The sequence below is a fragment of the Ornithodoros turicata genome, chromosome 6 (genome assembly GCF_037126465.1).
Source record: "Ornithodoros turicata isolate Travis chromosome 6, ASM3712646v1, whole genome shotgun sequence".
Lineage (NCBI taxonomy): Eukaryota > Metazoa > Arthropoda > Arachnida > Ixodida > Argasidae > Ornithodoros > Ornithodoros turicata.
In genome coordinates this window covers 27,326,081-27,348,074 of record NC_088206.1, presented here as the reverse complement: position 1 = coordinate 27,348,074, position 21,994 = coordinate 27,326,081, and the positions used below count along the sequence as shown (strand labels likewise).

The 21,994-nt window shown below is 48.1% G+C and overlaps 1 protein-coding gene and 2 long non-coding RNA genes across 3 annotated transcripts; 1 reads left to right on the top strand and 2 right to left on the bottom strand.

The window, feature by feature from the left end:
• Window positions 1-599: 599 nt before the first annotated feature.
• On the bottom strand, window positions 600-1,398 carry LOC135397764 (uncharacterized). Its single transcript, XR_010423731.1, has 2 exons — window positions 1,256-1,398; window positions 600-780 (listed from the first exon to the last, which is right to left on the bottom strand). It is a non-coding gene; the product is annotated as an uncharacterized LOC135397764 (long non-coding RNA).
• A 13,220-nt stretch (window positions 1,399-14,618) lies between these two features.
• LOC135397763 (uncharacterized) lies at window positions 14,619-15,390 on the top strand. The gene is made up of 2 exons (XR_010423730.1): window positions 14,619-14,733; window positions 15,210-15,390. It is a non-coding gene; the product is annotated as an uncharacterized LOC135397763 (long non-coding RNA).
• A 3,586-nt stretch (window positions 15,391-18,976) lies between these two features.
• Window positions 18,977-20,813, bottom strand: LOC135398404 (uncharacterized). The gene is made up of 3 exons (XM_064629814.1): window positions 20,643-20,813; window positions 19,430-20,212; window positions 18,977-19,360 (listed from the first exon to the last, which is right to left on the bottom strand). Exons 1-3 carry the CDS (start codon window positions 20,811-20,813, stop codon window positions 18,977-18,979), a joined length of 1,338 nt encoding a protein of 445 aa, XP_064485884.1.
• Between the last annotated feature and the right edge of the window lie 1,181 nt (window positions 20,814-21,994).

The following is a 21,994-nucleotide window of genomic DNA, read 5'->3' as shown; positions in this document are numbered from 1 at the left end:
CACGATAACACTTTTATCATCAAACATATTCTATTTCAAACTTTTTCAAAATGCATCAACTGAGATTGATGCACCTATTTTATTAGGCAAGGCATTCAATGCGAATAAGGTGCAAGGGAGAAATGAGTGCAAAAGGCACCTGTTGGGATTATACCAATTTAGTAGCTTCTGATTGGTGTAGCATCGACTTTGTGGTAAAGATGGTTGTGTTTTCTGATCATGTTACTTTAGATGTGGATCTCAAGGGGGAGTCCAGATATCCTGACCCTGTGCTATGTCTCTGTCTTGTCAAAGCGTAATTCCCCCCTTATGTAATGCCCTCGGGCCTTTAAGGGTTAAATAAATGAAATTAAATTGACACGTGATCATGAGTAGTAAGTACTGGACTCTCACGGTGCACAACGCCCAACTGGCCTGAACACGATTTAATTGGCAATTAGAGCTAATTGGGACCCCCCACATTAATCAGCACCCTCCAGGGAGCCACCACACTAATTGGGGAAAGTCTAACTCGTGTCCAGACCAGCTGAGCGTTGTGCACCATGAGAGTCCATAAAAAAGAAAAATAACAGGCAGAAAATAAAATAAAAAGATGGAAATAGAGTGGACAGAAACAATTTATTCGAAAATCAACGATGCCGCGGCGAAGAAGCCGCTCCGCAACACCCGAGTGACCAGCGTCCGCCATGTTGGTAGTTTGCACCCAGCAGTTGCAGAGATCGACGACAGGTGACCACTTAGTTGCAAGGCATCACACCAGATGGCGCCACCATCATAGCTCTAGACGAGAAAGACAGAACAAGATACTAGCGGCAGGTAAAAATGACAGCACTGCCAAGCAAGTCTAGGCATGCGAGAGAAAAGGTCTAACCGCTACTGCTAAACAGAAAACAGTACACATCGGGGAAAAAGGCTTACGGGGACGATCGCTTAGGCCTAAGCTCAACACTACGCAGCTAACACAAGGCGGGAACCACACATCGCTAAACATGCGAGAAAAGGCTTAACACGAGCGCGGTCACCGCTAAACACGGCAAACATACGAGGAAAGAGGCTTACGGGGGCGATCGCTTAGCCCTAACCACAACACTATGCAGCTAACACAAGGCGGGAACCACACATCGCTAAACATGCGTCAACAGGCTTGGACACCGCAAAACAAGTCTAAACATGCGAGAAAAGGCTTAACACGAGCGCGGTCACCGCTAAAACGGCAAACATACGAGAAAAGGAGCGCGTCAAATCACTCACTCACCTTTTCCCCCGCGGCAACTTCCAGGCAGAAACTGAGCGAGCGCGGAGAACATACGTCTGCTCTCTACGAGAGGCAGCCAGAAACTGAGCGAGCGCGCGGAGCGCACGTCCGTCTTCCGCGACGGTCCGAGAGAAACTGAGAGAGGCGACGCGCGCGCGCCCTCTGCTCCACTCGTCCGCGCATGCGCGCGCGCGCTGCTAGCTCCCTCTGCGCCGGCCGCGGGTGTTTTCGGTTTCGGCTCTCTGCTGCGCGCGCGCGCGCTCCTAGCGGCGACGGGTGGCTTTTCAGTTTCGCTTTCATTCTCCGTTCTTTGCGCGCGCGCGCGCGTTTATCTCTATAAAGGCAGCGCGCACCGCGCTCGCGTCATCACTACGTGAAGATGTTCAGCTACCACTCTTTACAAAATTGTTCCCACACCCACGCTTCTTGGGAAGAAGTGGAGAAGGAATGTTTCAACAGCGAAAGTCCCCGCAACGAGCTCGTCATCACTGCTTTTCGCTACGTGATAGACATGGTAGGCTTTGGCAATATAGGAGAGATCTCGCCGGGGCCGCTGCAGGAGATGGTGCGACGAATTTACGCCCGTTACAAGAACGTCTGCATAACGGTTCCGGACGGACCCCTGGGACTGATGAGCGAATTTGTGAGCTTGTCCAACGTAGAATTCAACTACATCGCAGCAGACATCGTGGACCTTCTCGCTCGTGCCATCGCTCATATTAAGCACGCCCTGCGGAAGCAGCGACATTTGCAAGCAGTCTACATCGCCAACTTTGTCATTGATTTATTGAAATACCGATTGGTTATTGACATGCAACGCATTAAACAGTCCGAATAACTTTGACGAGACTCTGTGTTTTCTTTCACTGAAACATGTTTATTGAATACATACAAAAGAGTTGGTCGATAGATGCCTGCACCCTCCCTGACTTGCCTCAACAGAAAGGATATGGGGAACCTTCATCGCAGCGTCGTCATTGCGCGGGTCACTGCACCAGCACGATGACGGAATGGTCATTCTTTTCGTACACCCATTCCGCTACCACACTGCCACGATGACCCGTGCTTCTCCTGTCTGAGAGAGAGAGAGAGAGAGAGAGGGATGTCTCGACTAGAACTTTTATTCTCGATTACATGCGCGTGCAGCTCTTTGTTCCGCGGTTACTCGATGCCTGACGTCGACGGTCTCGGGCTCTCTTCCGGGTTTTCCGTTGCTGCACAAAGAGGGAGTACTATCGTAATGCGATACGCGTCAAAACACTAGGAAAGCTTACCGTATTCGCAGCTCCCATAAGGGAAGGAGTGTACGGCATCCACGAGATAGCGTTTGTCGTCGTACGGGACCAAGCTCTTCTTGAGTCTCGAAATGGTGTACATCGTTTGCTTTATACTCTGGATGGTGCACTGCTTCTGAGAGACCGCCTTTTCATTGAACAGAGAATCTCGGTACACTTCGTGCAATAAATGTTTCCTCACCACGTCTTTCTTAACTCCTTTGGCTCTCGCGATCTGTTTGTGTGTCCCAGCCAAGAGAATGCTGTACATTTTCGCTCGGATGGCTACGACTTCCTGGATAACTCCGCCCCCCGTCTCGTCTTTGAAGTACCCCATCTGATTCGCGTGCTCGTCGTTGAAAAGTGGGTGGTCCGGCGGATAGGAAGACAGATCTAACTCACTCTCAATCTTCATCAGCTGCTCTTCCAGGCTTTCACACGTGAGAGAAAAAATTACGCTGTCCGTGTCGCTATAGATCAATTGCACTGGACATGTCAAGCGAGAAAAGAGCGACTCATAGATGAAGCTGTACATTCGGACTTTGGATATTTCAAGAATGGCAAAGCCCACGTAAAGGGGGTGCGTGCATTTGATGCGGCGTTGTTTCATCTCGTACAAGATGCACTTATCACTCAGAATGTGAAAATGCTGACTGTCGACGGAGCTAGCTTTTCGGAGCGCGCTTTCTTTGTCGTAGGCTAGGGCATACTTTTTCATCCGTCTCACATTTTGTATCGACTTACCGAACGTGCTGTTCGACATGGTTTTGTACAGAAGTCGCTCGAATTTCGTGGTCGCGGCATTCCTCAACGCGACGTTTCTCTGCACGAAGGTTCGCAAAAAGTTGTCTTGGCGGAACGAGAGGATGCTGTGAACACGTTTTATTTTCATGCCCAACCTCACGTACAGAGCGAGCAGTGCATAATGAACGACGTAGCGTTCTTTGTCGTAGCACGTCAGCAAGAGTTTCGTTGTGGAAGGGGCGTTCAGCGCCAACGCATCTTTCAGGTGGCGTTGGTAGGGGGAGAGTTCGTTCTCGTCCACGCACCTGTGTTCGGGTGCCAGGGGAAAATCCCTAGTGAGCGCGTGCAGTTCTTCGGGATATGACAAGTCTACCACGTACACGTAACCCACTTCCGAATCGTGAGGAATGTTGAGAAAATCGATCTCGCTCCACCTCGAAGGATCGACCCACTCAAAACCACCTGTCGGGAGATGGAAAGTCATCGCGTACGGGTACAAACTGTTCACGTCGAGGTACTGGATAAAAGTCTTTTCTTGCTGGGGATCGTAATCGTCGCACCCCTCGTGATTAGCCCGACAGTATCTGTGGAAGCTGTTACAAATGCCTCCCCTGATTCCCTTCTCGATCGTTTCGTACATCTCGCGATCGCTCATGAGCTCGAGTTTGACTTTGGTGAGCTTCAGAGCGCTGCTCCACGCGTAACTGGCGAGGGACACTGTGCGTAGGATATCTAACCTATCCGTCTCTAGCGCAATCTTCCTGAAATACAGTACGACGTCGCAGAGCTGACAGGCGTCGAGCGTGACGTAGAGACGCGTGTAACCGCCGAGGTTCTTACATTCGAACAATTCGAAAATCTCGAGGGCGTACTGATAGTCCTCGTCCGTGATCTCTTGGTCGTTCAGGTCGCTTTTGAAAGCTTCCTTTGGCGGTAGTGCGGGCAAATTGTACGCTTCGAAACTGTCGACGAAGGTGTACGGGTAAATGCCTTTCCTGAGAAGGCTTCGGAAACGGTCACCATACATTTGACGGGTACAATGAAACGCGCTTTCACCACCGCTGGCGAGCAGGGTTTCCACCAGGTTCGACAAGGAGAGGTTGAAAAACTGCGTGGTATCGCGGAAATGGAGATCGCCAATGTTGAACCCTCTTATCTTTTCCGAGCTCGAAGCTAAGATCCACGGCTCGCCCAGATTTAGAACGTGCATGTGGCGGAGAAGGGAGCTCAAATCGTACTGCAGGTTGTGCACGCACACGACGAGTTCTTTGGTGTTACGACACGTAAGGTTACACGTATCACACAGCGTCGCGACAAAATTCGAAGAACCGGGCTCTACGAAGCGGGTGTGGTCGTGATGCGATACCTTCCGCGTATGTCGGTTAAATTCGATTCCACAAAATTCGCAGTGTGTAGCGCTCGCGTGCCGAAAGTGGTCTTCCATACTCATGACCAACGGCGCGGGACAACTGTTCAACCTATCGATTTGATCGCTAAATCGCTTGAGCGAGAGCAAGCATTTCTCTGCCGCGTTGGGTCCCAAATAGCCATCTAGGCCTAGTATTTTTCCGTCCCAACTTCTCACTACAACGATGCAGTACGAGCTCATCCTGTGCACACTCACGGCGTCCTTCACGAGCGCGTCCTTTTCCAAAACGCTCTCCGTGTCCAACACCGCGAAATAGGGATAGGGATGCATGTACTGTATCTTGTTGAAGGAGACACTCTCCCCGCTTTTGGCATTTGGAGAATCACTTCGTTTACGTCTCGACACAGACGTTCGTGTTGCTGCAATGCCTCTCTCGTTCCGTAACCGGACGTGCATTTCTCGCAATAAAAGTAGTCACTTCGTCCCATGAAAGTGCTAAATTTTCGGATCCCATAGAAATGCTCCTTAACCTCGAGCAAGTGGACTTTATCCTTATAGAGCGTACAGGGAACCCGTCCTGTTGTTATCGAACTCGTCTGCTCGTCGAACACGTAGATGTAGACGGAGATTTTGTTTTTTCTCTCCCACAGGGAAATGTCTTCGTAAGTGACTGGGAAGCAGGGCGGCCAGTACGTTACGCGCGTCTCCGGATTCGAAGGATTCATGTACTTGCGGTATCTAACATAATCGTTTGGGTTGTTTCTCAACGGATGCAAGAGTGCCAGCACGCTATACTTGAAACACTCGTTTTCGTGATTCGGCGGAAGTTTGACGTTTGTGAGAGTCTTTGTTTTTCTCTTTAGCAGCTCGGGAAGCTCGATCGTGCATCCAATCCGCTTCGGTTTTAAGCGCGTTAGTTTTAAGTCGACACATTGGACGTCGTTCGAGGTGAAACCAGACCCTTCTCTCGCATAGTTTTCAACGCGTTGCGAGGACTCTGCGATAGCAGCATTTATCGCGCCTTCGATTTCTTGGCGGTTATGAACGACTCTCATGTGAAGGTTCACGTGAAGGAGATGAGAAGTCAACCCGTCGGCTCCGTCCTTAACCATGAGCGCCTTCGAGCACAGACAAAATTTGAAAGGCATGGGATAAGCTTCGAGGACACGCGTGATTACTGGAGCTATGCTCGGTAGATAGAGTCGCAAATCGTCGACGTTGTCGTCGTGCGGGGAACAGAGAAGCGTGTACCTAGTAGCCGTTCCGTCAAATGCCTCATCTGTGACAAAGAAAGGAAGGAATCGTCTCTCCGTGACGGAGGGATGATTCTCTACGACGTGTTCTCGTAATTCAACGATTCTACGACCCTGGACAGGCTCAGCTTCGTTTCGAAATTCTGGGCTTGCATCTGGTGATTCATCTCTAACCCTACCAGACAGAGGAATGAAATCTGCATACGACTGATCCCCTTCCCACATGAGCAATTCGTCTGCATTGTCATGTCCATCTAGGGGTTCGTCGTCGTCGTCCGTTTCACTTATTACGAAAGGCGGACTACTGACTCTGTCGTCGTCGTCGTCATCTGAAAGGACGACTGGGCTATTACCGAGATTCTCTATTCTAGCTTCGTGCTCTCTTTCTACGGCCACGAGCATGGCATCGATGGGGTCGTACTGACATACGAGACAGCGCGGCACTGCGGTCAAACAAAATCAGTACGAGATTTCCTCTCACGAAACAATGCTCACTTTTCCCTTCAGTTGAGGAACGCTTGAGATTGATGATGATGATGAGAGAGGATGGGATGAGACCCTGTGGTCAGTGTCATGCGGTGACAGCGGCTATCGGTTCCTGAAAAACAATGTCATACATAGAATACACTCTCACAGCAGAGACGGTCAACTTACATTTTGGTCCACGAAACGCCTCGTGTCGTGGATGGATGCCCCTCGTGGGCTTCCTGTCAATCGTCGTAGAACCAGCGCACCTTTTATAGTCGCTACACCGCTCTCCTCCTCCTCGCATTGCGACGGTGTCGTCTGTACTTTGACCACCCCGCCTTCCGTCTTTCGCGCCTTTTGCGATGTCGCATATGACAATGATAATACCATCGACGTTGAATAAAACATTACACTAATTTCTAGCTAACACTCTGGGACGACTTGTACATGACGACAAGAAGACCCAGAGTGGGATTCGAACCCAGGATCCTTCTACACTGGGCGCGACACACTAACCACCAATCTAATTCGTACTGCGTGACGTTTTTCGTATTGCGGGGTTCGTGTCTACACACGTCACAACATGTTCAAACACGTCCAAACATGTTCAACATGTTCAGTGACGTCACAATATGTTCAAACACGTCCAAACATGTTCAGACATGTTCAGTGACGTCACAATATGTTCAAACACGTGCAAACATGTTCAGACACGTTCAATGACGTCATAAAGAGGAAGAGAGAGGAACGAGTGTGTCCAGGGGCGACTTCGCCGCCCATGTCCAAACATGTTCAAACACGTCTTAACATGTTTAAACACGTTCAATGACGTCATAGAGAGTGAGAGGCAAAGCTTTACTATAAATGTCGAACCGAACGTTCGATCGTCATTCCATCATGATCAGCTTGGTAGATCCTCGTAAGTAATACCCATGACGTCATCATCATCGCCGAAATGTGTGAAGAGTTTCGTTTCCAGTGTACAACACTTTTGCTGCGCGTGAAGTCGGTTTTTTCCCGCCTCACATATTTCGGGAGATTGGCAGGGCCCGCTTCTTCTGCACCAATTGCGGTGGATTGTGGTCCAAAGGTACGCTTCCTCGTTATTTTTTTAATACGTTCTATAATCGTTCACATTTTTTTCCAGAGCAAAAGCATTGGACGGACCGATTGATTCGCCCGTTTCTCGGCTGTCGGACGGTACCGTTCGACGTACGTTGCGAAGGACTTCGACTATTGAAGGAAGATGGAGAAGATGGACCATCAGTGTCACTCTGTGACTGAAGAAGATTGTACGTGTGTATGTGTTTGAGTTAAAAAAACACGCGTTTCTCACACTCCTTTCGTTGCAGATTACGAATGGCTACTGACGGGAGATCTACCCCTGGTCCTAACCTTCAAGCCTCCTCCAAAGACCTTCTTTTTGCGAATCGGCGATCAACTGACTACCTGTCGCTGCGGTGGACTCTGGTCGAGAAACCCCAGCCATTGGTTAGACTCGAGCCTTCGTCCGTATTTGGGCTGCCTTCCCGGCTACGAAACCAAAGCTGGAGCCTAATTCATGTGTAACGAGAAATAAAGGTTGTCTACTCTCATTCCGTCTCAGTCATGATGATGACGCCCGAGCAGAGGTTTGCCACCTTTGTGCAAACGCGAATGTATCGGGACTTGCTGCGATTACGCGATTATATTCACGGCGATAGCTGCGAGGGAGACTTTCGCTCGATTCTCAAGACGATACCCCTACGTCTGTTCACCGTCAGTGGGAAGATTGCAAAGAAAATGAAGCGTTTCGTAGATTACAAGCTCGAGCTGTTGGAAAAGTATAGACGAGGAGAGACAGTCGACCCGTGTCTCATCAACGCGGGTTTCAACCGACCTATCGTCCGTCGCTACTGGCTTCTCCACACATCCCTCGACGTCACGGTGCAGACCGGCGACGACGGTGAGCGTCGGGTCAGCACGTTGGAAGATCGTCTCGCAAGGGTCTTGTGTATGTCATGAATAAATATACTATTTTTTACGAAACGAGTTCGCTCACGAGGAGACGTTTTATTGTTTCGTCATTCTCTTCGAGGTTACAGGAAAACATGGATACACAACTTTTCAAGCTGTAGCGTTTCGACATGCGCGTGGCTACGTAGATACAAAAAAGCCCGCAGTAAGGCGAAAAAGGCGATTGAATACACTTGTCGTTATACTCGTCCACTACAGGTAAAGTCCTTCGAAGGTTTGCTTCGATGGGGGAAGTCCGTAGCTGTCGAAAAACACGGCAGACCCGTCGTAGTTTTTCAGGTAGAGCACCCAGTGCTGCCCGCGCCTTCTTCGCTCTTCCGTATTGATGATTAAATAGCCGGGTTTGCGTAAAACGAAGGCTTCGTCGGAAGCGCAAATGCCTCTCAGCATGGAGGAAGCGAGGGGGTTCAGGGACACGAGTTCCAAGATGTCGCTCTCGTACATCTTTTTTTATGGGAAGGTGACCGTACGGTCCTTGTCGACGTACATGAGCTTGGGACACTCGGAAATCAAGAGGACGGTCGCTCGCACTTGCTGCCCGTCCACGGAGAGCATCGAATGAGACAGGTCGTAATGACGGAATTTGTAGGGGTTCGATTGGATGTCGCCGAGAAAGTCGGACGTGGCGAGCAGGGCGACGCATAATTTGGAAGGTACCCTTTCGGGGTAAACGTTTTCAAAGTGAGCGTCCAAGCTCCCGGCACTCAAGCTCCGCACCTTGGTTTCCAATCCGCGTAACACGTAGATGGCCGGCGTGGTCTGAAGCCGCCGCTCGTATTCCAAAAATAGGGAAGGTGCCAGCGTCACCTTTTTCAAGTGTAACGTCATTTCTTTAATGTCCACCTCGTAATTGTACGTTTTCTTGTCTTTGGGGACCGATACGAGTTTAAATTCGTCGTTGTTTAACAGGAAAACGACGCGAATTTCGACGGCAGGTACCATCAGGCGCGGCTGTTGAAACAGGTCGGTATTGATCTGACCGACCAGGTTAAAGTATTTTCCACCCTTCGTCGCTTCGTAACGTTGTTTCGGACCGCGAGAAGAGACGTCGTAATCGTCCTTTAAATGTTCGTCGTCCTCGACATAAAGTCCAGCCGCGTGCACTGTTTCTTGAGCCGCGGGCGTGGAATGAAGCACGACGTCCAAAATACTCCTGTAGGCGTACAACTCGTTGGAACTGACGAGCTTGTTGTTCGCGTAAACGGTGACCGTCTTAAACATGCCGCTCAACAGGTGGTTTATTGGGAAAACGACATCTTTCTCGTCCATTTCTTCCCCGTCGTCGCGAACAATGCGCACGGTCAAAGACACGAAACTGCCGTAGAGATCCAAGTGTGCCCTTTGCAAATTTTGAATACAAAACTCGATCACGGAATTATTTACTCCGTTGACCGGATAAAAAAGTTGGTACGAAGTATCTTCCACGCCGTATTGAATGGAAGGGGGTTCGAATATCATCACATCACTCGTTAGACAGATCGGCGTCTGTATTTTTCCTTTCGTTGACGTCATGACGGAGCGCGCGCAGCGGATGTGTGACCTTCACGGCGTACCAAAGATATCTGCAGGTGCGTCGTGTGTCGGCGCCTTTTGTTGTCGTTTGCGGCGTTTCTTCCCATTGTTGTTTCCAGAGCCCTCCATGGAATCCAGCACGTCTCTCCCCGTTGCTATGGCCGTCTGTTTTACTGCGCGCGATATTCCTTCGCCATCGGCCAAATTCCGCGCCAAGCGCTTCAACGTTCTCTTGGCGATCGGTTTTATTTTCTGCCAGATGGGAACGATAAACTTGGATATGTTGCTCAACACACCGCCCCCTCGTTGGAAAAGGGGTCCCGTGTACACGGGAATTATTTTGGGGGAATTACGGTACATATTTGAAATGCAACGTTAGATTGGTTCTGCCTTTGGACCGCAACGGCAAACGTCTTCTCGTTTCGTCCGCGAGAACGATCGTCACTGAAGGAATTTCGAATTGAGACAGGTTAAAATACTGGATGTTATCTAACGTGTAGGTGACGACGTGCTTGTCTTTCTCGTAATAAAAGGGTAGTATTTTTAATATCGGTTTTTTCCCGCTCCCCACGTACGTGGGTTCCACGATATCCGTGTACACGATTATGTTGTGAAACGGGGGTTCCAGGAGTACCTCGACGGAGCTCGTGGCATCCTCATCCCCCGTGAACACGGTACGCGATTCGAAGCCCAAAAGCACGGCCAGGTACTCGGAAAGTCTTAGGGTGGAGGTGCCCTCGGAAAGACGAATTTTACATTTCTGTTCGGTTCCGTCGAAGCTGAAGCGCGCGCGTTCGCCTACGCGCTGATTAATCGCATTTAGAAGTGCTTGCGGCGTCGCATAATAGCCGGGAGGCACATGTACTTGCAAAGATCGAGGAATTTTTGTCTTGATCGTGAAAGAAAATTGGCGCGCTACGGGGAGAGAGACGCGTAGCGTTTCTTCTTCGTGTCCCTCGACGGCTGTGAGATGTAGCAGCTTGACAAAGGGTTCCGGTACGTGCAACCCTTTCGGTGTTTTCAGAGAGTACACGTTATCCGCGAATTCTAGCGAGGCGTCCAGCTTGTGCGTCTGGAAATACTTGTTGAGTGTGTTCCGTAGGGACGTGGTTTCCGAATTCAGAGTGACGTCGCCGAAAGCGACGGGTGCGGCGTGCTCCAATAAGATGGAGGTGGCTTCGCGTTCGCTCAATTTGGGGGGTTTCACCGCACGACCTGCTTCGCGGGACGCTAGCGAGGCGTCGAGCGCTTGCGCGAGCCGAGGGTCCAATTCCACGGCTTTCACGTCCACGGGTAAGACGAAGTCGTATCGCGATTTATTGTACGCGAAAGAAACGTCGAATTCCGAAAGGGCTTTTCCCAAATCCCTCTCGAGATCCGAGGTGACACGAAAAGTTCTGCCGGCTTCCACCGTGTCCTCGAAAGAAACCTCGATTTTCGCATCTTGCCTTTCGTACCCGATATTTAAAAAATCGTTACGTATGCTGAGATCCATCAGACCGACTTTATACCGATTCGAGAGCTGAAGCGGACTATCGAAAGCTACCGTGAAGGCGTTGAGTTTATTCGAGGGAAACTTATCCATGCTGGCGTTCGAGAGCAGGTGGACGTAGATGTCCGACATCATTTCCCAATCTTGACCACGTCGCTGCTCGGAACCCAACTGTCGTGTTCTTTGTCGTAACCGAACCAGCGAACCAAGGAGAAGCTCTGACCGTTCAGTTGCTTCTTTCTCAGCACTTTCGTTACTGGCCAAGGCTGATTGGCGTCTCGGGTTACGACGAGTACCTCCTCCGGGTAGAAAGATCCGTCCACTTCCTTACCCCGGTAATCTTCCAGGTGTACGACGGGAGGAGAGGTGTCTCTCAGGCGGGAGACGGTGAAAATCTGAGGCGACCAACTCCCTTCCGAGCTCTTATGAAAACCTTTTCTGTGAAGTAGGACCCTCACTTTATCCCCCAGTTTGAGCTTCTTTTTCACGGAGGGTACGACGGGCTTCCCATTTATCTTATTGAACAGCTCCAATTCGTTTTCGGGCGTGACTTCGGACGGGCTGATGCCCAAAGTCCTGTGTTTGGTGGTGTTGTAGTCGCGCACGATCTTGGGAAGCGCGGAAACGAAGTGGTATTTTCCCGTTACTCTAAAATAACGGAATATTCTGTCGCGTAAAGTGCGTATGACGCGCTCTGCCTGCGACGCTTTGATTACTGGAGAGAAGGTAGAATACATCTGTACCTTCTTTCGTGAGAGATACTCCTTGACGGTCTTGTTGTAGAATTCCCCGCCTCTGTCGCAAAAGATGCGTGTAGGTACGTTACCTCCCCGAAAAAGTCTTATCATGGCCCTTTTCATTTCGGCGGGGCGCTTCGTCTTTAGCGGGAGGGTGCGCAGAAAGCGGGAGAGGGAATCGATTGCCACGAGAATGTAGCGGTAGCCACCGTTGAATCTCTTGTATTTTGAAAAATCGGCGAGGTCCATTTGCCACACGTCGTTGATCTTGAGTGCGATGATGCGTCTCCTATTAAACTTTCTTCTGACCGGATGGTGAAGCGTGTAGGCATCCAGCTTTCTGAGAATGGCGAGAGCCTTCTTTTTGCTCAAGTGATGCGCTTTTCTATAGCGTTCCACACCCCCCAAACCACCCTCTGGTTTCTCATATCCCTCCATAAGTCGTCCACGCAATGGAGGCCTGCTGCTCCTGCTGCTGCTGTTGAGGCTCGCGAGATTTGGGTAGAGAAATCAGACGCAATAGTTTCGAGACTTTGGGGAACCAGGAAGGTTTCTTTCCCGTCTTACGTTGCAACAAATAATTGACGAGTTCGTAAACGGAGGAGTGTCTGATGGGCTTGCCCGACACGGAGACACAACCCTCGCGATCCCAGGAAAGAACCTTCTTTAATTCCGAGACGACCCTTTCCGCTTCCTCTTCGTCCACCTCTGGAGAGAGGAGCGAATAGTCAAAGTCATTTGTAGCGTCGGACGCCTTGTTTTTATTGTCGTAGGGGTCAAATCCGTACTGCTTGAGTATGCGATACAGTGCTTGCAGTATGAGTTTCACTTTGACGTCGTCACTCTCCTTCGAGGAAAGAATGTTTCCGATGGAGGAGGAGAAGGAGGTGGTCACTTCAATTCTCTTGGCCATTGGCGAAAAGGTTCAACACGGCGGAAAGCAGGAGAGCAACCACCGACGAAAGAACGCCCTGTCCTCGCTGCTGAGACAGATAGCGCTTCAAACGTTGCGGATTCTTGTGAATCTTTTTGTAGGCGAGCCGTCGTAAAAAGCGTTTGTGCTTCTTCAAACGCGCGAACGTATCTGGAGCTAGAGCCACCTTTCCGTTCAATACATTGAGGCAAATTTCGGAGAGGTGTTTCATGTCGGACGAGGACGAACGTCTCAAGACGTCGCGGCGGCGTGGAGGGGGTAGAGTGGAGAGTACTTTGAGTAAAGTGAGATGAGGGCGGAGATTCATTTCGGAGTGTAGATATATTGGCGTTCTCCCGGAAAGATATTGCTACGCAACCTGTGATCCTCGTGCGTATAGTTGTGAAGATCCACAAGTAAATATGCGTGGGGCGACGACATCGCTTGTTTATATGCGTCCAGAAAATACTCCAATCTTTTTCTGCCAAATAGCTGTTGGCCGAAATGTTCCATCTGGTGCACGCTGCGCACGGTGCGCCACAGGACGACGTAACTGGCGTTGTAGGATATTGTTCTAAAATGGCTACTGTCGAAAAAGATGTTTTGAACGAGTAAGAAGATCGACGCGTTGGCGTGGTGAGAACCCCGAATGAAAAGATCGGTCACCTCCTTCAAGGAACCGGCGTCGGTCATGTGATCGTCGACGACGATCAGCGTAGCGCGCGACGTGTCCCACTCTCGCGGTAGCTCCTTGGTAAATTTTACGGAGTCCCCGAATTCGTCCTGCATGCTCGGCGAAGCATATTTCTGCACGTAGAATATTTGTGACGGAGGCTTGTCTACCACGTCGTTCAGGTTCCTCAACACGTTAGCAACGAACGTAGATTTGCCGCACATGGAGGGGCCGCTTAAGATACAGCGAAAGGGATGACGGAAACGAAAAGGTTCGGGGGAAGACATGTTGCGTGCGTACACGTTGCACGAAGAGAAAGAAGAGACTGAGACTCGAAGAGAAATGCATCGCTTTTATTTACACATCCTCGTCGTCGTCCTCTACATCGGAACTGCGTTCCCAATACAGATTGTCCAGGCTAAAGTTGGACTTCTTTTTCGCCAGTCTGTCCGCCGCTAAGATGCGGTCGAGCGTCTTCATCTTGTCCTGACACATTTCTTGACGTGCTTGCAACCATTCCAGACGGTGGACTTGAAAGGCTTCCTCCACGATGCCGCGTATAAATTCGCGAAGTTCTTCGTTTTTTGTCTTTTCCTTGCGACGACGAGAAACGCAGGAGAATAAACCACACATGGCGTTTTCCACGTATCGGTCAGAATGATGACGCGAGCGCGGTGCGCGCTGCCTTTATAGAGATAAACGCGCGCGCGCGCGCAAAGAACGGAGAATGAAAGCGAAACTGAAAAGCCACCCGTCGCCGCTAGGAGCGCGCGCGCGCGCAGCAGAGAGCCGAAACCGAAAACACCCGCGGCCGGCGCAGAGGGAGCTAGCAGCGCGCGCGCGCATGCGCGGACGAGTGGAACAGAGGGCGCGCGCGCGTCGCCTCTCTCAGTTTCTCTCGGACCGTCGCGGAAGACGGACGTGCGCTCCGCGCGCTCGCTCAGTTTCTGGCTGCCTCTCGTAGAGAGCAGACGTATGTTCTCCGCGCTCGCTCAGTTTCTGCCTGGAAGTTGCCGCGGGGGAAAAGGTGAGTGAGTGATTTGACGCGCTCCTTTTCTCGTATGTTTGCCGTGTTTAGCGGTGACCGCGCTCGTGTTAAGCCTTTTCTCGCATGTTTAGACTTGTTTTGCGGTGTCCAAGCCTGTTGACGCATGTTTAGCGATGTGTGGTTCCCGCCTTGTGTTAGCTGCATAGTGTTGTGGTTAGGGCTAAGCGATCGCCCCGGTAAGCCTCTTTCCTCGTATGTTTGCCGTGTTTAGCGGTGACCGCGCTCGTGTTAAGCCTTTTCTCGCATGTTTAGCGATGTGTGGTTCCCGCCTTGTGTTAGCTGCGTAGTGTTGAGGTTAGGCCTAAGCGATCGTCCCCGTAAGCCTTTTTCCCCGATGTGTACTGTTTTCTGTTTAGCAGTAGCGGTTAGACCTATTCTCTCGCATGCCTAGACTTGCTTGGCAGTGCTGTCATTTTTACCTGCCGCTAGTATCTTGTTCTGTCTTTCTCGTCTAGAGCTATGATGGTGGCGCCATCTGGTGTGATGCCTTGCAACTAAGTGGTCACCTGTCGTCGATCTCTGCAACTGCTGGGTGCAAACTACCAACATGGCGGACGCTGGTCACTCGGGTGTTGCGGAGCGGCTTCTTCGCCGCGGCATCGTTGATTTTCGAATAAATTGTTTCTGTCCACTCTATTTCCATCTTTTTATTTTATTTTCTGCCTATTATTTTTCTTTTTTATGGACTCTCATGGTGCACAACGCTCAGCTGGTCTGGACACGAGTTAGACTTTCCCCAATTAGTGTGGTGGCTCCCTGGAGGGTGCTGATTAATGTGGGGGGTCCCAATTAGCTCTAATTGCCAATTAAATCGTGTTCAGGCCAGTTGGGCGTTGTGCACCGTGAGAGTCCAGTACTTACTACTATCATGTAGCTAGCATTGTGTCTGAGGCTAGAATCCGTAGAGGAAAATACTGGATATGCTCCTGTGTTACAATTTGCGTACAAATGCATCACAGATGGCGCGCGATGCCAATTTCTGCTACTGTGATCATATAACTAACATGTATTTGGCCCATATCATATTTAAAAATGAATGTATTGCCTGTGCGTGAACAGCTTCTATATTGATATTCTGGCCAGTATAAGGATCCCACACTGCATCTGCATATTCAAGCACAGACTGCACACAGGATCTATAGGCTTGCAGTTTGGTAACTGCTGTTGCATACCTAAGATTCTGCTTTAGCAAACACGCCTTTCTGAAGGCTACATGCGTGATGCGATCAATGTGCCTGTTGTACTTAAATCCTTAGAACAATAACATCAAGGTACAACATCGCAGGACACTTTGCCGAATGTAGAGCGTTCAAGCTGTCTTGGCATTATACAGGGTGTCCCAGAAAACGTGTCATTGAATTATAATAAAAGAACTACACCACCTAGAGTCATGCGGTCAAAGGCATTTGTTCTTACTGGGTTTTTGCCACCTCCTCATGTGAATGTCGTGTAACGTAAGTTTAATTATGTAAATTTTTGCGAACTTAAGTCGGAAATTTGCCTAGTAAAGATCACTTTTTTACCCCACCAATGTGAAGAGCGTGTCTAATTTAGTCAAATTAATGGTAATGAACAGAGATATTCAGGAGCTATCCCATCAGAAAAAATGCCGAACATCATGCTCTACGGAGGTCGCACAGAATAGCGCACGATGAATTTTTCAGCGCAATCTTTGTCAGTCCGACGAAAGGAGGTTGGAAACCCAGCCCTCCCCGACATCGCAGAAAGAGATAAAACAGGCACGGCTTATCACGTCCCTCTCCCAATTTTAGGAACTGTTACTTTTTCTATTATCACTCTGTGGGCTGGCTTCGGTACCTCCTTTCGCGCACTGAGAGCGACTGCGCTCACAAAGTCATCGCACGCTATGGTCCGGTGCTCCGAAAAGCACGATATTCGGCTATTTTTTCCGATGGAATAGCTTGTGAATATCACTGTGAATTATCATTAATTTGAGTGAATTCGGCACGCTCTTCATATTGGTGGGGTAAAAAAGTTACCTTTACTTGGCAAATTTCCAAGTTCAGTTCGCAAATATTTACATACTTAAACTTGGAGTACATGACATTCACAGTAGGAGGTGGCAAATACCTAATAAGAACAAATGCTGTTGACCGCATGATTCTAGGTGGCGTAGTTTTTTTATTATAATTCAATGACACGTTTTCTTGGACACCCTGTATAATTTTTTCAACTACGTACGTTTTGTCCTTCTTATGTATTATGTTGCTATACCTTGCTTGAATCTTAAATATTAGCAGGCCTTCTGGACTAACCATAGCTGACAACATATTTTGTAGGAGGTAGATGGACCAATGTAGAAGAAATATTGTTTGATGCATTGATTTTCGATATATGTTTTTCCAGTGATGAATGAGATTACATTCCTCGTTTGAGGCATCTTTGTGAGTGATCACAAGAGCGAACAAAGCACAAAATGTGATCTTTGCCATATTGAGTGTTGTGGGGAATCTTAAGGGCCTAAACCGAAAATGACAGCGAGTTTATGAGGGTCTTGCATCGCGAGAGTCCCCCTTACATACATTCGGGTAAAAAGTTGTAGGATGCTTCCGTGAGGACACACGTCTAATAGCAGAATGCAGAGATCCTAGCAACTGTGGGCAGTCAATTTGAGAATGAATGCACTTATATAAGAAAGTAGCATTGGTAATGTCGCACTGAGTTGAAAGGGCAATGAGACCAACATGTCGGAGTAGATCTTCATAATTGTATGATGGAGTCCCGGGGTGTTACAGAAATAGGTAGCGCAAAATGTGAAGTGTTTTCTTTCAAACATCCAATAATTCGCTTCGCTTTGAATATACACCTGCAAGCACGCTGAAGTCAGGTAAAAATGCATTCAGTATCCACGAACAGGGAAGTAAAAAGAACTGATCCACACAGCAAGCAAGATGATAAACACATAGTTATAGTTACAGGGATTGAGAAACCACATGCATCCCACTAAATGTATGGCTCCATTTCATATGTTCTATTCGTCATACGTACGTTATATGCAGCCCACGTTCCTTGCTTTAATGTTGTTGTTTTTTTCAAGCCACTGTTGACAGTGGAACAATGCTGCGACACTATAGCTCACCATAGCGACACCTCGACAGAAGAAGAAGAAGAAGCCACGTTTATCTGTGCAGGCTTGCCCGAAGTCCCCGAAGGTCACCATACTGAAAACAGTCTGGTGGTCTGCCCACTCTTTATAAGCGCTTATGTTGTCATGGCAATGGAAACGAATGTGCTTCCTTTCTCCACTCTCCACTATATAATGTCGCGTGACCTGGGAGTGACACAGCTTCTTAAAGGGGCACTAAAATGCAAAAACGAGGTCACTTCAAATTACGTCACATGCTGTGTTAATTTCGTACCTGTTATCATAATTGAAAACTTTGATTCCGTTGTGTAGCTACAATCAAAATTTTACCGAACCCTTTCTTGCGTCGGCGCTAAGCAGTGAACGTCGCTTCAGTTCGTGGTGTTCATCGGTGTTTTTAGTCCATTCTGCCACGTCATGGAGCAGTCCCGGTGAAATACATAGTGCGTGTTGCGAAACGTACTGGTGTCACTGTCCGAAGGACGTGAAGATAAATGTTGTCAGTGGAACATTCGCGAGAACTGTTGTGGCTACAATTCAGTGAATCAGTATTGAAAAATGCAGCAGTGCGCATCATGCCGCACATATATGGAACACTACGATCGGACCCGTTCCAAATCCACACTCCCACGATAGGTATGCGCACGCTTCTCCTGTGGTCTCATTGGATGCCACTAATTTTTGCCTCCTAGGGATCCAATTCGTTGCCGCCAAACTCGGCTCTGTTTTCATTGCGCTTTGCTTCTAAACGGTAGTGCTATGTGAACTAATTTTGTTTGAATTGTATCAATTGAAACACTAACTTACTTTTGATAGCATTTTTTTTTAATTTTTGTGCCCTTTTAATGCGATATTACAGGAACGGAGTGTTTTGATGTGCATGTTTAGTACACATACATCAATATTGACACCTTCAAAAGCCTGGCAATGGTTTCACAACCCCTTTAAGGTTTCCAAGCTTGTGTATTGTGCAACAGAAATAATTTTCCCCTGCTGGTATGATACAAAATGATTAGACATGTACCTTGTCCTACACAACTAACAAGGTGGGAACTCAACTTTGGCTTTAAAAAAGCCTTTGAACAATTTAAATACTATAATGCAAATGCAACCCAGTTAGTGACCCTGGCCATGCGACTTTGCGTGGCTAACATTGTCTTTGACACTAAGGCTCAGTCTGTGTGTGCGCTTCTTTGCTTTTTTGTGAGAAGGCTGGTTGGAGGGTCGCCCAGCTGCCACCCTCTTGGATCCTCGTGTTAGTCCCTCACGAGGCCTGGATATGCTGTTGGACTGAACTTTTATATGTCCACCACATCTTGTTATGTTACTTAGTGTTGTACCTAGGGACATCATCATCCCAACACATTGGGATGCTGTTTGAATTTTCTTGAGGCTGTGGATTGCCTTTTGGAGGTATTTGTTGTAGGTGCTGTTCCCTTTGACGAGCATATGGCATCGTTCGAGCTCTTGCGAAAGGGCATGGATGTCACCAGTTATGCACTGTAATAAGAAAGCGCTGTTCATTGAATGTTACAAAGCATATACATGAATTACATTAGGAGAACAAACCTTGTCTGCAGTTCCACTTTGGTACAATGTTGATGGCTCTGATGGCTCTGTGAAACAAGTATCAGCAGGATGCTGCTGAGGTACAGGTGTACTATCGGCATGATGTGTTTCCTCCTGCTGACTTGTCAAGGCCTCATTTACACGAAAGTCCATGAAGAAGGCGACAGGGGGGCAGCGGTCTCCCAAAGCCAGATTCCCCAACTGATGGCGATCTTCTGCCGTAAGTGCTGGTGCATTGGGGAAGATACCACCAACTGTTTTGTGTACCAAACCTTGATGCTTGCAAAATGCACCTTGCTTTCCTGCCCCACAGGTACATGTTCCAATATCTGCATATACTCTGTACGTCTCTCCTGTTTGTTGAGCACTTGGAACAGAGTACACATTGTGCTCCAGAGAGACAATCTTTTCCGCTGCCCCCTGTGGCATCTTTTTGAGTAGCCTGTCATATAAGAGGCGTCCAGCAGCAACACGGTTGTGAGCGTGTTCAAGGATGCGGTCCTCAAAGTATTTCTCCCATACGATTGCAACAAAATCAACTAGGGCTACAGCATTAAAGGCCTTTGTTCTTCCAAGGATAATGTCTTTGAGAATACGGATGCACGCCTCGGAAAAGTTGTTTGTGTTGTGCCCGCGTGTTGGTAACCAGTTTCGGAAGAACAGTACCCATTCTTCTTCTCTCCGCAGGAAGTCCTGCACGCGGGTAACAAAGGCTTCATGAGAGAGTGTCTGCAGGTGTGCTTTTGCAGATTCGAGGTCTTCTGCAGTAGGGGCATACATAATCTGAAAAGGGTCAAACAGTTACAAAGTACTGCCAAAAGTTGCCAGGAAGAAGAGAGGAAGACTGATATCTAGAACCTGATTGTTCTATAGTAGCTTTAAGCTTCTGCTTTGTGCTGTAACTTTATGCTCTGTCAGTTACACATGTTTGAAATCTCAACAAGTTTAATGCGAGTAACTAAAATAGATATTATGCACACAGATAAAATGAGAACTATGCAGTTTGATGGATACTGTCAACAGTCTAATTCCTGTAAATCCTGTTTCTCAAAGAAAACGAGTCTGCAGAAAATAAATCACATATCACCCGAGTGACCTAGTATGGGTTCCACATAGTAGCTATGATTATAACTGTTAAAGAAATGTACCTCAGATGCAGGAAATAATAGCATGATGGATATGATAATAGTAAATTGTAACACAAGATAAAAACCCTCTGGAATGCAGACATCAGGGGCCTTCTCTCAGCAGGGTTGACTTTGTTTTTCGCTGACATGAGCCACCTCCACTCAGCCTGAGCCACATGGAAACGGCAAAGCAGACATGTGCTGCTAGGCCAAGTTGCTTGCAGAGCAGCCCTTTCTGCAGCTGAATCATCGGTCATAAACACAAGTGGTTCCTGTGGTCAGGTAATGTTAATTAGTTAAACAGCATGTGCTCCATTTCCAGCACACAGTGGGCAGTGTAACAGTTTGGGCCTCGTTAGCCTCTCTACATAAAATTCAAACATAATTTTTCACAAAATAAAAGCAGCTCATGAATTCTAATGTGTACCATACTGTACATTCTTACAAGTTTTTACATGCAAAATTGGGTTCATAATTCGAGGCTTCGTGTCTCGAAACAACTAAAAAATTATGTGGAAAATACATTAATGTGAAAGATATCTACAAAGCACCATTGGACTTGCAGCGTTCATGAACTTGGATGCTGTTCCTAAAACAAACCTTACACAGGAAAATAGAATAACAAAGGTCCTGTCATTATCTTTTGTAGCTGACATTGCTCCATTTTACTGAATGCATATGTCATACATACTCTGAGTTCTTCTGCGTTCTGTCCAAGAAATTACGTTTTACTTTATTTTTCTGAGTTGATATACTTATCCAATATGCCATACCTTAAACCTGTGTTTTGCAATGCTAAAATTGCTTTCACATTGTTTTTGTGAAGAAATCGATGCAGTGTTTCACAAAGTTATGACTCCCTACATGGTGTATAGGTATTAACCATCAACCTAGCAGAATTCATAACTTATGACAGGGTCTGGAGACTGGGTCAGGGACTGGCAACCTTAAAAAAAAATAGGAAAGTGTGAGCATGACATAAAAAATGTCATTTCTTCATGTGCATTTTTCCTGAATGTATCCTTCAGTGCTCTGTGCATTGTGAAGTGTCACAGCTATAGGCACTGCACCGGCATTTGTTCCAGCAAGGAGGACTGTGACTGTGCTGTGTGCTGAATCACATGATGAGGTTAAGTCGATGAAAACAACCTCCGCTGCAGTCTCCTTGCCCTGCAATCTCCTCATTATTGGTGTAACAATGAGGATGGCCCACAAGCTGCTGTCTTCAGACTGGCTGCATTCTAGTGTGATGCCTGTAGAATACAGCAAATGATTGGTAGAAAATCTAGTAAACTTGTAAGGAAGTTAGAAGGGAGTGTCCCTCAGGACAAGAACCGCCGATACATCAAACAGATACTGTTGTTCTTCTGGGCACTTATGAGGGCAGTGCCTAGAGGAACAACAGTCTCTGTTTGAAATGTCGGCTGCTCTCGTCTAC